This window comes from Hesperophylax consimilis, chromosome 11 (assembly GCF_061612785.1).
Source record: "Hesperophylax consimilis isolate HC1 chromosome 11, BYU_Hcon_1.0, whole genome shotgun sequence".
Lineage (NCBI taxonomy): Eukaryota > Metazoa > Arthropoda > Insecta > Trichoptera > Limnephilidae > Hesperophylax > Hesperophylax consimilis.
Window position 1 is genome coordinate 17,179,526 of NC_142846.1, and position 13,360 is coordinate 17,192,885.

Genomic DNA, 13,360 nt, shown 5'->3' on the forward strand with positions numbered 1-13,360 from the left:
AATTGATCTGTAACGTATGTTAACTCTACATACTCAATAATAACAATGCTTGTATTATAATATTTATTTGAAAGAAGACTATCACGGTTCTGGACTGAGAGGCTCATTCCCGCTCATACGATCTCTTATATACGTCTCGTACTCGCTGTCTCGCTCTCATGCTGTCCCCCTTACACACATACACCACACCCCCACACTTAAATCATAATTACATCTTTTTATTTTTACAAATTTATATAAGCCAAATATATTTAATTATTTCCATTATGTATTTAATTTCCAATTTATATGTAATTATGTATGTTCTTGACTCTTCATTCGGTGTAGCATGGGCGTTGTCCTCGAGGGCGTAACCTCCCCTCCCATGGTGTAGGCGACCTGCAAAAATCAGAGGAATTAGGAAACTTGGTCATGTCCACGTCCGAGAGTGGACCCAGGTCCAGCAAATCATCAGACCTGTCACTCTCCCCCCACCTAACCTTCCTCTCTGAAATTTGATCATGGTGGCGTTTCCACACTTGTCCTGTAGACATAATTTTTACTAAATAAACCCTATTCCCCAATCTTTTATAAATTTCTCCTAAAATCCATTTGTTTTTATCACTTCTCAAATCCCTGGTTAAAACTTTAGATCCAACATCAAAGTACTTTTTAATTTTTTTTCCTCTATAATACTTTTTTTGTTTTTGCTGACTCAATACCATCTTATCTTTAATCGTGTTATCAATCCCTTTAAAACCTTGACCTTCAACATTATCTAATATTGGAATGATTGTATTAAAAATTGATCTAATTTTCCTTCCCAAAATTAATTTACTAGGTTCAATCCCCGTAGACATAGAAGGCGTATTCCTAATATCAACCAAAAATGTTAAAAGTTTATCCTCAAAATCAGCAGGCAATTTATTATTTATCATAATTTTTTTTTAAAAATTCTTTACCGTTCTAACCCCATTTTCGGCAAGTCCGTTAGAAGCTGGATGGTTGACAGGAGATGTCAACGATTTAATATTAAAATTATGACAAAATTCCTTAAAAACTGTTGAAGTGAACGCTGTACCATTGTCACTTACTATCTGCTCCGGAATTCCGAAATTAGAAAATAATCTTTTCAAAACTTTTATTGTACAAAACGAATCTACTTTATTTACGATGTGACAGTCTATCCATTTTGTAGTTGCATCAACGATTATCAAAAAATTGTAACCACCAAAAGGTCCCATGAAATCAATATGCAATCTATTCCATATTAATCCACTGATTGGCCACGGCTGTAACTCAACTTTACATGGAGTGGGTAAACACTCCAAGCATCGAACGCACTGCTTCACAGTTGCTTCTACCTCTGAGTTCATACCTAACCAAAAAAAATAATTTCGAGCAAGATTTTTAGATTTAACAATACCTAAATGCGATTGATGTATGAAATTCAATATGATTTCCCTTAATTCCCTCGGAACCACAAATTTATTATTATAAAATAAACACGAGTCATAAGTCGATAATTTATTTCTAAAATACCAGAATTTTAACAAGTCATCCTTTAAAAACTTTTTATCCGGCCAACCATTGATTACGAACCCAGTAATGCTTGCTATGTTTACATCTTTAATCGAAAACTGCTTCATCGTTTCTTTTGAAATTGTCGTTTCCGCCTCAATTATATTTAAAAAATCCGATTCAATCTTATCAACGTTCAGACTACCAATATAATTTAAGAAATATTCGCCACCGTCGACCTCGTCGATACAATCACTTAAATTATTATTACTATTAACCGGCAATCTAGATAAGAAATCCGCTTTGTTCTCACCCGACTTGACATATTCTATATTATAGTCAAATGTTTGTAAAATCAACGCATAGCGCTGTAGCCTATTTGCCGCTAGTATTGGCACTTGTTTTTCAGTGTTCAAAATATGTACCAAAGCTTTATTATCACAAGTTAGAACGAATTTATTACCATATAAATATTGAAAGAATTTTTTTAAACCAAATATTATTGCACACGCTTCCTTATCTAGAATGGAATACCTCAATTCCGTTTTTGACAATAAACGGCTAGCGAATGCAATCGGTCTTTCCATGCCATTCTCATATACGTGACATATAATAGCAGATATACCTATATCACTCGCGTCTGTAATTAGCTTGATAGGTAATTGTGGGTCAAAATGCACCAAAATATTGTCTGACGTCCTTCGAGGACTGATAGTTGTACTTCATTGCTAATTTTTTTGTATCTAATTTTTCTACAAAAACATGTATATCTTTATGGGACGTGTGGAATCGCACTAACCTCCTGACATCCTGGAATGAAAATAAGTTTTATTGTGATTAACTAATTTTGAACCGCTTGGGGGAACCTATAGACGATAAAATTAAGTATTTATACATTTTTACAGTTCTTCACCTACATTAATATCCACGTTTTACTAAGTTTAACTACGTCAACTTCTACGACGTTTTTTTATGGGACAACGCATGTCAAGGATATCTATTCAGTTTCCGGTATTTAATTCATTAAAAAAATGCAATCTTTTATGTTCATAATTTACGGTGTGTAACTACGTTGACCGTGTTTACTCAATTTTATAGTGTTTTACCATGTTTTTCAAGGTTTAACTGTGTTTTGTCGTCTCCCACTCTATATATTTAAGCAACTTGTCATCTCTTAACATAATGTTATCATATTTTCTAGGTTTTACCATCTTCTGTCACATTAAGCATGTTTACCAATTTAGTTTTGGAATTTTCAAGTTCATTTTCCGTGTTTTAGAATATTTTAGCATATTTTACATGAATTTATAGTGTTTTAGCATGTTGTGTACCTTTTGGATTATGTTTTACCATACTTCCTACATCTTTTAATGATTTTCAACGAATTATCAAATTTTCAAGCTTTTATCCATGTAAGAATTGTTTCACCATCTACCACCATAAATTTAATTACGTTTTAAATGATATTTTATGATGTTTTACCTCGTTTTATCACATTTACTCTCGTTTAACCACATTTATCACGTGTTGTGACGTTTTTTAGTATCTCACCACGTTTCATCATATTGAACCATGTTTTTATGATTTTTAACACGTTATTTGGTGAAATGTGGTGATAAATTCAAAACATCACCTCGGTTTATCACATTTTCCACGTTTTGAAACGTTTACGGCGTAATATATCGTGTCTTTTAGTATCTTACCGCGTTTGATCATATTTTACCATGTTTTTATGTATTTTTCTTCGTTATTTGGTGAAATATGTTGAAACATAGTGAAATATGGAAAACAATTAAAAATATACTTATAACATAAGAAAAATTGGAAAATCTCGCCAAAAATTAGTAAAATATGCCTAAAGGCCCTTAAAACCAGGCTAACCAAGATAACAATTTAAAAAAGGTTAAATATGGCTGTTTAGTCGAAAATGCGGTTAAAAGTTTAATGAATGGCAAAAGTTGGCATAGCACAGTTAAAATTCTCGAAGATGGAAAATACTGTCCGATCGGAAATTTTATATGTCCAGTAGGACGTCGAAAATCGTAAACTTCCGTAAAGAATGATAAAATGTGTTCAAATAATGTAAAATACGGTAAAAAAGATAAAATGTGGTTAAATAATGTAAAACACGGTAAAAATGATACAATGGGAAAAAAAATTATTTTACGATGTTTTAACTTCTTTTATGTCATTTTGCCATGGTTTGCCACGTTTTCCACGTGTTGTGACGTTTTTTAATATCTTACCACGTTTTTTTATATTGACTCATGTTTTTATGAATTTACCACGTTAATTGGTGAAATATGGTTAATTTTCGAAACATCACCTCTTTTTATGACATTTTGCCACGTATCGTCCTATTCAACCATGTTTTTATGTGTTTTACCTCCTTATTGGGTTATACTTGGTAAAACATTGAAAAAATCAATAAGATATGTAAAGCAATGAAAAAAATCGGAAAAATTTAAATCTGTTTAAAATCAGTGAAATATACCTGCAGGCCCTTATAGACCAGGTTTACCTCGTTTAAAAATTTAATAAAAAGCTAAATGCTGTCAATGATTTAATAAATAGCAGTATATGGCAAAAAATGTAAGATTCAGAAAATCATACCTTAAAACTAGGTTAACACGTAAAAACCGTGAAATGTGTAAGCGTAAAAGTGGTACAATGCAGTTGTGTGGACAAAGACGTAAAATGCCTGTTTAAAATGCAGTAAAAATGCAATAAGTAAGTTGAGACGCGAAAACATCAATACACGTTAATACTCGCTAAAACAATTGTTATACAATTAAAGACAATATATATTCATAATATTAAACCATGTTTTTATGAGTTTTGTATGAAACACCGTAATACATGGAAAAAAATCATAAAATAATGTAAATCAATGTAAAAATTGGTAAAACACGCTAAAACAAAGTAAATAGTGATATAATATGGTAAAACAAAACGAAACGTGGTTAAAACGTAAAACATTGGAATTCATTGTGAATGTCAAACAAAAAATTGAAAAATTGATCAAACACGGTAAAACAAGGGATGAATTGTGTTTAATATGCTTAAACAAGAGAAAGCACAGCAAAATTGAGAAAACATGGTATACTAACTAAAAGACTGTATTTTTTACCATGTTTTATGATATTTTACGGTAGTTGCGATTCTCCATCATATTTGTGCTTCTGCATTTTTACAGTATTTTGTCCTTTTTACCATTATTAACCATTTTTATGCTTTTAAGCGTATTTAGTGCTAGTTGCGTTTCTCTATCATATTTGAGTTTCTGCATTTTAACAGTATTTTATCCTTTTTACCATTATTAACCATTTTAATGCTTTTAAGCGTATTTAATTCATATCATCATATTTTGGTTTCTGAATTTTTACATTATTTTATCCCTTTAACCATTTTAATGCTTTAAAGTGTATTTAAATGCTTATTGCTTTACTCTATCATATTTGTTTTTCTACAATTTTAAAGTATTTTATCATTTTTACCATTTTATGCCATTTTTATGCGTTTATTCTGATTTTTTTAAGAAATCAATTTTTATTTAATTTAATTTATCTCTTTACTTTTAACCACCTTTTTACAATAAAGTAAGAGTTATTTAACGTTGGACATTATTACTGCATTTTACTTTATTGATTTAGTAACTCTTTGCCGTTGCTATTTTTAACGCCATTTACCGCATTTCAACTTCTAAGCGTAATTTCTCATTACTACGCGTTAGTATGTTTATTGTTGAACGTATGCATTGACGCATCCCTTTGAAAAATTGTGGAGAAAATTTTGAATTTATCAAAAGAATTGTAATTCTACAAATTATTGTATTGACAGATGGACAGAAATGTCCTAACAAAAACATCCGACGTAGCAGTTGTCTAAAGTGTTGTCCAATTGGATAAAGTTATTCCCATCGGACAATACTTTGTCCGATCAGACAATACTGTGTCCGATCGGACAAAACTGTGTCCGATCGGACAAATAATTGTCCGATCGGACAAATAATTGTCCGATCGGACAATACTTTGTCCGATCGGACAAAACTGTGTCCGATCGGACAAATAATTGTCCGATCGGACAATTCTTTGTCCGATCGGACAGGTCTGTGTCCGATCGGACAAGGCTGTGTCCGATCGGACAAGTCTGTGTCCGATCGGATAAATTATTGTCCAATTCTGATGGACACAGACTTGTCCAATCGGACACAGACTTGTCCGATCGGACAAAGTATTGTCCGATTGGACAAAAAATCGTCTGATCGGACAATTATTTGTCCGATCGGACACAGTTTTGTCCGATCGGACACAGTATAATGTAAATTAATTTAATTTATTTCCAAATGAACATAAATCTTTTAAAAGAAATATTCGATGTGGACACAAAATATAGTAAAAAAGAGGAAAAACATTCTTAATGGCCTATAATTAATAAAATATAGTTTAAAATGGTGTAAATTGTGGAAAATCTTGGATATACTGTTTTACTGAATCTTATACATTTCCTATCCCCTTAACATACGAGTATTATAGACTCTCGTGAAGGTAAACATGTTCAATTATAATTTGAAATATATTCTAATTTTGTAAATTTAAATAATTATACTGTATTTTATAAAATATATAAAAAAAAAATATTTCGCCAACTTAAAACATTTTTTCTATTTTATGTTTTTAAGGCCTTCAACGAAATTTAACTGAATTTCATGCGATTAATCGTCTTTTGCACTTTTCCGATGTGTGATATTGTTAAGTCAATTATCCACTTTTTTATTCTTCATTTTATATAGTTTGTAAGTTTTCCCGTTCTACTTCCTATTCTATATCTATTCCGTTCATTTTTTAAAAAATCTCATCTTTGAAATTTTTTGAAAAATCTCATCTTTGATATTTTTTGACACTATTATCCGTTTTTCGCCAATTTTCTGGATTGTTCTTTGCGATTTTTTACCAATTTAAACTTACCGTTTACCATTTTTACGTGTTTTTCAGCACTTTTACTGAATTATTTTTTTTCACTGTGTACAATGATTTAGTCTGCTCACGAACTTTCATTATCGTGAACATTTCGCCGATATTGGGTTTCTCTTGCATGAAAACCTATTTTCGATGCTTTTAATATGTTAATTTAGCTGTGCTCAAGAAAATATCACCAAGTTTTACAAATTTTAACATTTTTCAACTTTTCCTACTTAATTTCGTCATTTTTTGCTAATCTTACCTTTATTAAATTATTTAACCATGTTTTCGCTAGGTTTCAACGAATTTTACCATTTTTTCACATGTTTAACTTGTTTTAACTTGAATTGTGAGTGTTCTAGCTTTTAACACATTTTACCATGTATACTATGTTTGGCAGTCTTTTAGACAGCGTACCGTTTATCAACAAATTCCTAATTTTTTGCCATGCTTTGTCATCTTTAACCACATTTGACAATTTTTCACCATACTGGTCGTGTTTTTCCATGTTTAAGCGTATTAACTCTTTTTCGACCATTTTTCTTAGTTTTATTTATATAATTTTCACAAAAGTTCTAATGGTTAACCTGTTCCTCATTTTTCGTCGTGTTTTTGTCATCTTAAACCATAATTTACCAACGTTGTAAAACACATGCAAATATGGTTTAACAAAGTAAGATACTAATATATATCTTTAAAAACAGTCAATGGTGGAAAAACAAAGCGAAGGTTCATAAATGACATTTAATCAATTGATGATGTGATGAATCATTATTTAACATGGGAAATACGGTATAAAAAAATGAAACAGTTCCAGCGTAGAAAAATACTGTGAAGAATGAAAACATGTGCTAAAATAATCTTAAACACGGTAAAAATTCTAAAATGGGATAAAAAAGGGTAAAACATACAAATGTATGCTAGAAGACGGAAAAATGTGGTAAAACATACAAATATGTGGTGGACGACGGTAAAATGTGGTAAAACATACAAATATGTGGTGGAAGACAGTAAAATGTAGTAAAACATACAAATGTATGGTGGAAGACAGTAAAATATGGTAAAACATACAAATTGTGGGTGGAAGACGGTAAAATGTGGTAAAACATACAAATATATGGTGGAAGACAGTGAAATGTGGTAAAACATACATATATATGGTGAAAGACGGTAAAATGTGGTAAAACATACAAATATGTGGTGGACGACGGTAAAATGTGGTAAAACATACAAATATGTGGTGGAAGACATTAAAATGTGGTAAAACATACAAATGTATGCTGGAAGACAGTAAAATATGGTAAAACATACAAATGTTGGGTGGAAGACGGTAAAATGTGGTAAAACATACAAATATGTGGTGGAAGACAGTAAAATATGGTAAAACATACAAATTGTGGGTGGAAGACGGTAAAATGTGGTAAAACATACAAATATATGGTGGAAGACAGTGAAATATGGAAAAACCTTGAAAATCTGATTTTCGGGTGGAAGACAATAAAATGTGGTAAAACATACAAATATGTGGTGGAAGACAGTAAAATGTGGTAAAACATACATATATATGGTGAAAGACGGTAAAATGTGGTAAAACATACAAATATGTGGTGGACGACGGTAAAATGTGGTAAAACATATAAATATGTGGTGGAAGACATTAAAATGTGGTAAAACATACAAATGTATGCTGGAAGACAGTAAAATATGGTAAAACATACAAATGTTGGGTGGAAGACGGTAAAATGTGGTAAAACATACAAATATGTGGTGGAAGACAGTAAAATGTGGTAAAACATACAAATGTATGGTGGGAGACCGTAAAATATGGTAAAACATACAAATGTCTGGTGGAAGACAATAAAATGTGGTAAAACATACAAATATGTGGTGGAAGACAGTAAAATGTGGTTAAACATACAAATGTATGGTGGAAGACGGTAAAGTGTGGTAAAACATACAAATATACGGTGGAAGACAGTGAAATATGGTAAAACCTTGAAAATCTGATTAAATTATTGTAAAAAAGGCCTCGTCTGCAATCAACTCATCAAAATGATAGAATACCGTAAAAATATTCCGATTAATTAATTAATGGTCGTAAAATATGGTACAATATCATTAAAAACCGTTTAATGTAGTCAAATGTATGGCAGAAGTCTCTAAAAGAGCAAACAGCATGCTAAACCTTTAAAAACATTGTCAAATATTGTAAAAAAATCATTAAAAACCGTAAAAACTAGTCTTATATATGACGGAAGACGTTTTACATGATGAAAATGACCTTAAAAAACAAAAAATGTGGAAAATATCACAAAAACCAGTAAAATATATGGTAAAACATGATTGATCTTTGAAAAGCATTGTGAAATATGGTAAACCATCATTAAAAATCGTAAAACATCGTAAAATATGATAAAACCATGAAAAACATAGAAAAATGTGGTAAAACGGCTCTTAAATCAGTTAAACGTAGTAAAAAGACAATAAAACATCGAATAACATAATTAAAACTTGAGAAACACAGTGAAATATTGTTAAATACAATTCAAAACCATAAATTAAAGTCAAGTTTATGGCGACAGACGATAAATCATCGTACTACGTGATAAGACCTTGCAAAACATAGTAAATACACATCGAAAGGTAGTAGGAAACATAAAGACACATTGAAAGACATTGTAAAACGTATCGTGTAAGATAGTCTAGACTGTCTTTTAAGATTGCCAAACATTTTCTTCCTACCACGAAGTTGACTATGCCTTGCAATGTGTTTTATAATGTTAGGAGTAGGCGGAAAGTAGCTCCACGGTTAGGTAGCATGGGCGCAATCGGGAAATAGCTTGACGATTGATTCACGATGTTGAGAGATATACGCTACATACGTTTACATATTATGTAACCGTGTGTCCCCGAAAGGGAAGGAGAGAGGGTTTACTGCTATGACAAAAGTCGATAAACTTACATTTGCAGGCGTCTTGAGTGGAAATTTACTAGACAAATATTTTTTCAATCAAAAATTCTCTTTCCCCGTAGGAATATGCAGTGAGGATGTACCGCCGAATAACAAAATACGACATATTTTTGTAGCCTGTTTACCAAAGTAGGTTTTGTTTAAGCACTGCCATTGACATAATCAAGGTGAAAATATTATAATTTGCTTGTCAAAATATTTCTAAGAATTAAAAACATCGCTCTTTTTTTCGAGGTTCGACAGTTGCGTAACTGAGGATAATATTCCAAACTTTATCAATAGTAAAATAGAATAAGTATCATTTACGGGGGACGAATCTGGGATATAAATGTTGACCATTCGTTTTCAACAAAAATTGTAAAGGGAGGGATATATATTAATAGTTATGTAATATCAGATACAACAGCTTCTACTTTCTGAAAATTATTGGAGAGAGTGTGGAAAATAATTTGTTTAAAAGGGATAGAATTATGTATAATAAAAGCAGTGCCACCTTTGCCATCCAGTCTATCATGTCTTAGACAGTGATATCCAGGAATTTTAAATTGGTATGAGGGTTTTAACCAGGTTTCGGAGATGGCAGCAACTGAAATATTATGTTCATCAAGTAACTGTACAAGATCAATTTGCAAATAGACTTCTACTATTCCATTGAAGTATTTTGCTCAGTTGCGGATACATCGGGAAGGCTAGAGAGTAAAGATTTCATATATTCGGCAGCGCTGGACGGTACTTTATTGTTATTTGAAAGGATCGTAATTAATAGGGTAATTAAAGTTTGAATAAAAAAAGAATTTTCAATCATGACCTTAGGGAAGATATCGGAAGTGGAAAAGTTTTTTAAGGCAGTCCCATTGGGAGCCTGGGATTTATTATTCCCCTTCGGGTTAAGTAAAAGATCATTATGTAGTTTTTTATCGAAAGAAGGAATAAATTTTGGATTAGATTTTATCGGTTTGAAAATTGTTTCTTTGTGGGAAGGTGAAAGAAGGGATTTAGGGGAAGAAAAATGAAAAAGAGAAGCGTTAGTCGTTATCTCTGCAATAGATTTTTTTGTGGGAGGGAATAATTGAGAGGCCTGAAAGTAGGAAATGTTGTCTGCAGCCATTGTCTGTTTGATATTTCTCTGTCTAGATAACTCTGGACAGGCCACACTAACAGCAGTTTGGTTGCCCTTACAATTAATACAAATAGGGTTATTCCTTGAATTTTGACACTGTTTGAAGGGATGATCCTCTCCGCAATGGAAACAATAAGGAGGGGAACGACAAATAGGTTTAATTTCCAAAACGGCAACAGTTGAAACATTGGATAGTCGGGAATCTGTATATTTCAACGGTAAGAGCGTTTTAATAAATAAAAAGGTTTCTATATAGTGGTGCCGGTGGAAGTATCCTTGAAATTCAAACGACGTGCTTTTAAAACTTTTGGAGTTAATTGAGAGTCATTAAGAGCGTCTACTATTACTGTTTCTGATAGATCGGTTGGGATTCCTCTTACTCTGCCTATTCTGGTTAAATTAAAAGTAATTCTATGGATAGTTTGTATCGACCTTCCGGTTTTATTGATCCATTTATAATACCAAGGTTATTGAGTTTTGAGCTAAAAATAAATTTACCAAAATCCAGGGGATGAATTATTTTCCCCTGTTCAGTCCTTTGGACATTGACAGTAAATGGAGCTGAAGATGAAATAGAATGCATAAGCTCAATAGCTTTTGCTTCTCGAGGAATGGTATCATTATAACTTCCATGAGAAATTGGGGCTTCGTTTGATTGTGAAAGAGATTTAATTTTAGGAGGTACATTAAGGCAAAGCGGTGGTCGTCGTTTTCGGGAGGAATGGTTACAGAAGTCTGAATATCATCAGAATCGTAGTCGTCTACAATATAAGAAATGGACTCAGGGTCCGGAGGTCGATTTTTGTCCTCCGCCATTTCAACAAATTACAAAAAAAAATCAAACAATAGTTATTTATTGTTTTTGTGTTTAATTCGTAGAACTCCATTTAATTTTTTTTTATTATAAATTTAATTTAGATTAAATTTGATAATATTATTATTAAGTTCTGCAAGTGTTTTAGTTTTTTATTATTGTGACAGCTGTTTCGGCTTACAAGGCAATTTTCAAACTGTGGTTAGTCCACATTGAGACGACGTATTTATACTATTTCAAATGTAAATTTTGAAGGTGCATACATTGATTTATTACTGGTTAAACCGATGACATGATCTATTGTTGGTTAAACCAATCTATATTTTCCCCTCAGTAAATGGTAATGAGTTCTTAATTATTTACTAATGACTTTATTGCTATGAATTATTTGGGTGCATAATACTGCTTGGGTTTTGTGAAAATACTGAGAAGTGGTGAGTAAATTATTTTCCGTACTTTATTAATTAGTGTTAAATTTGGGTCATTCGTTCGTTTATTGATTTCTAATTGTTCAAGTAAATTTAATCTAATGCCCTTTTTTTCTATATGCAATGGTTTAGGACCCTTGTTGTTAAGTGGGGTATGATTATTCACCAAGAGAAGTTCTGCGAATTTTGAGGATGTTCGGATGGTCTAAATTAAATTTATAATAAAAAAAAACAAACAATACTTATTATTTAAGAAATAATAAATGATAGAAATAATACAAGCAACTGCGTCGTAAACCAATAAAACAAACAAAAATAATGAATAAGAAAAGGTAACAAAAAATAAAACGTATCTGTACGCCACGCCGTCAGCAAGCCGTCAAACACAGAGCACTGGATGAAAACACAACTCTAGCGTATATCTCTCAACATCGTGAATCAATCGTCAAGCTATTTCCCGATGGCGCCCGTGCTACCTAACCGTGGAGCTACCTTCCGCATAATCCTAACATTAGAAAACACATTGCAAGGCATAGTCAACTTCGTGGTGGGAAGAAAATGTTTGGCAATCCTAAAAGACGGTCTATAGGCTATCTTACACGAAACGTTTTACAATGTCTTTCAATATGTCTTTATGTTTCCTACTACTTTGCGATGTGTTTTTACTATGTTTTTCAAGTGTTATCACATAATACGATAATTTACCGTCTGTCGCCATATATTTGACAAATTTTTCTGGTTTCAAATGGTATTTGACCATATTTTACTGTGTTTCTAAAGTCTTAATTATGTTATATGATGTTTTACCGTCTTTTTACTACGTTTAACTGATTAAAGAGATGTTTTTCCATATTTTTCTATGTTTTTCATGGTTTTATCATATTTTACGATGTTTAACGGTTTTTAATGATGGTTTAGCATATTTCACAATGCTTTTCAAGGATCAATCATGTTTTATCATATACTTTACTGGTTTTTAGTGATATTTTCCAAATTTTAGTTTTTCAAGGTCATTTTCATCATGTAAAACGTCTTCCGTCATATATTTGACTATTTTTTAAGGTTTTTAATGATTTTTTACAATATTTGACTATGTTTTTAGAGGTTCAGTATGCTGTTTGCTGTTTTAGAGTCTTATGCCATACATTTGACTACATGAAATCGTTTAAAATGATATTGTACCATATTTTAAGACCATGAATTAATTAATCGGAATATTTTTACTGTATTCTATCATTTTGATGAGTCGATTGCGGACGAGGCCTTTTTTACCATAATTTAATCAGATTTTCAAGGATTTACCATTATTAACCGTCTTCCACCATATATTTGTATGTTTTACCATATTTAACCGTCTTCCACCATATATTTGTATGTTTTAACACATTTTACCGTCTTCCATCATACATTTGTATGTTTTACCATATTTAACCGTCTTCCACCATATATTTGTATGTTTTAACACATTTTACCGTCTTCCACCCTACATTTGTATGTCTTACCACATTTTACCGTCTTCCACCATATATTTGTATGATTTACCAAATTTCACCGTCTTCCACCACA

At 31.7% G+C, this 13,360-nt stretch overlaps 1 protein-coding gene across 1 annotated transcript in view; it reads right to left on the reverse strand.

The window, feature by feature from the left end:
- Positions 1 to 294: 294 nt before the first annotated feature.
- The window catches only part of LOC149419876 (uncharacterized), a 126,799-nt gene continuing 113,733 nt past the window's right edge, over positions 295 to 13,360 (reverse strand). The window contains exon 17 of the mRNA XM_089637559.1: positions 295 to 378. Within this exon, the coding sequence (XP_089493685.1) occupies positions 295 to 378 (84 nt within the window). The remainder of the gene's footprint in view (positions 379 to 13,360) is intronic.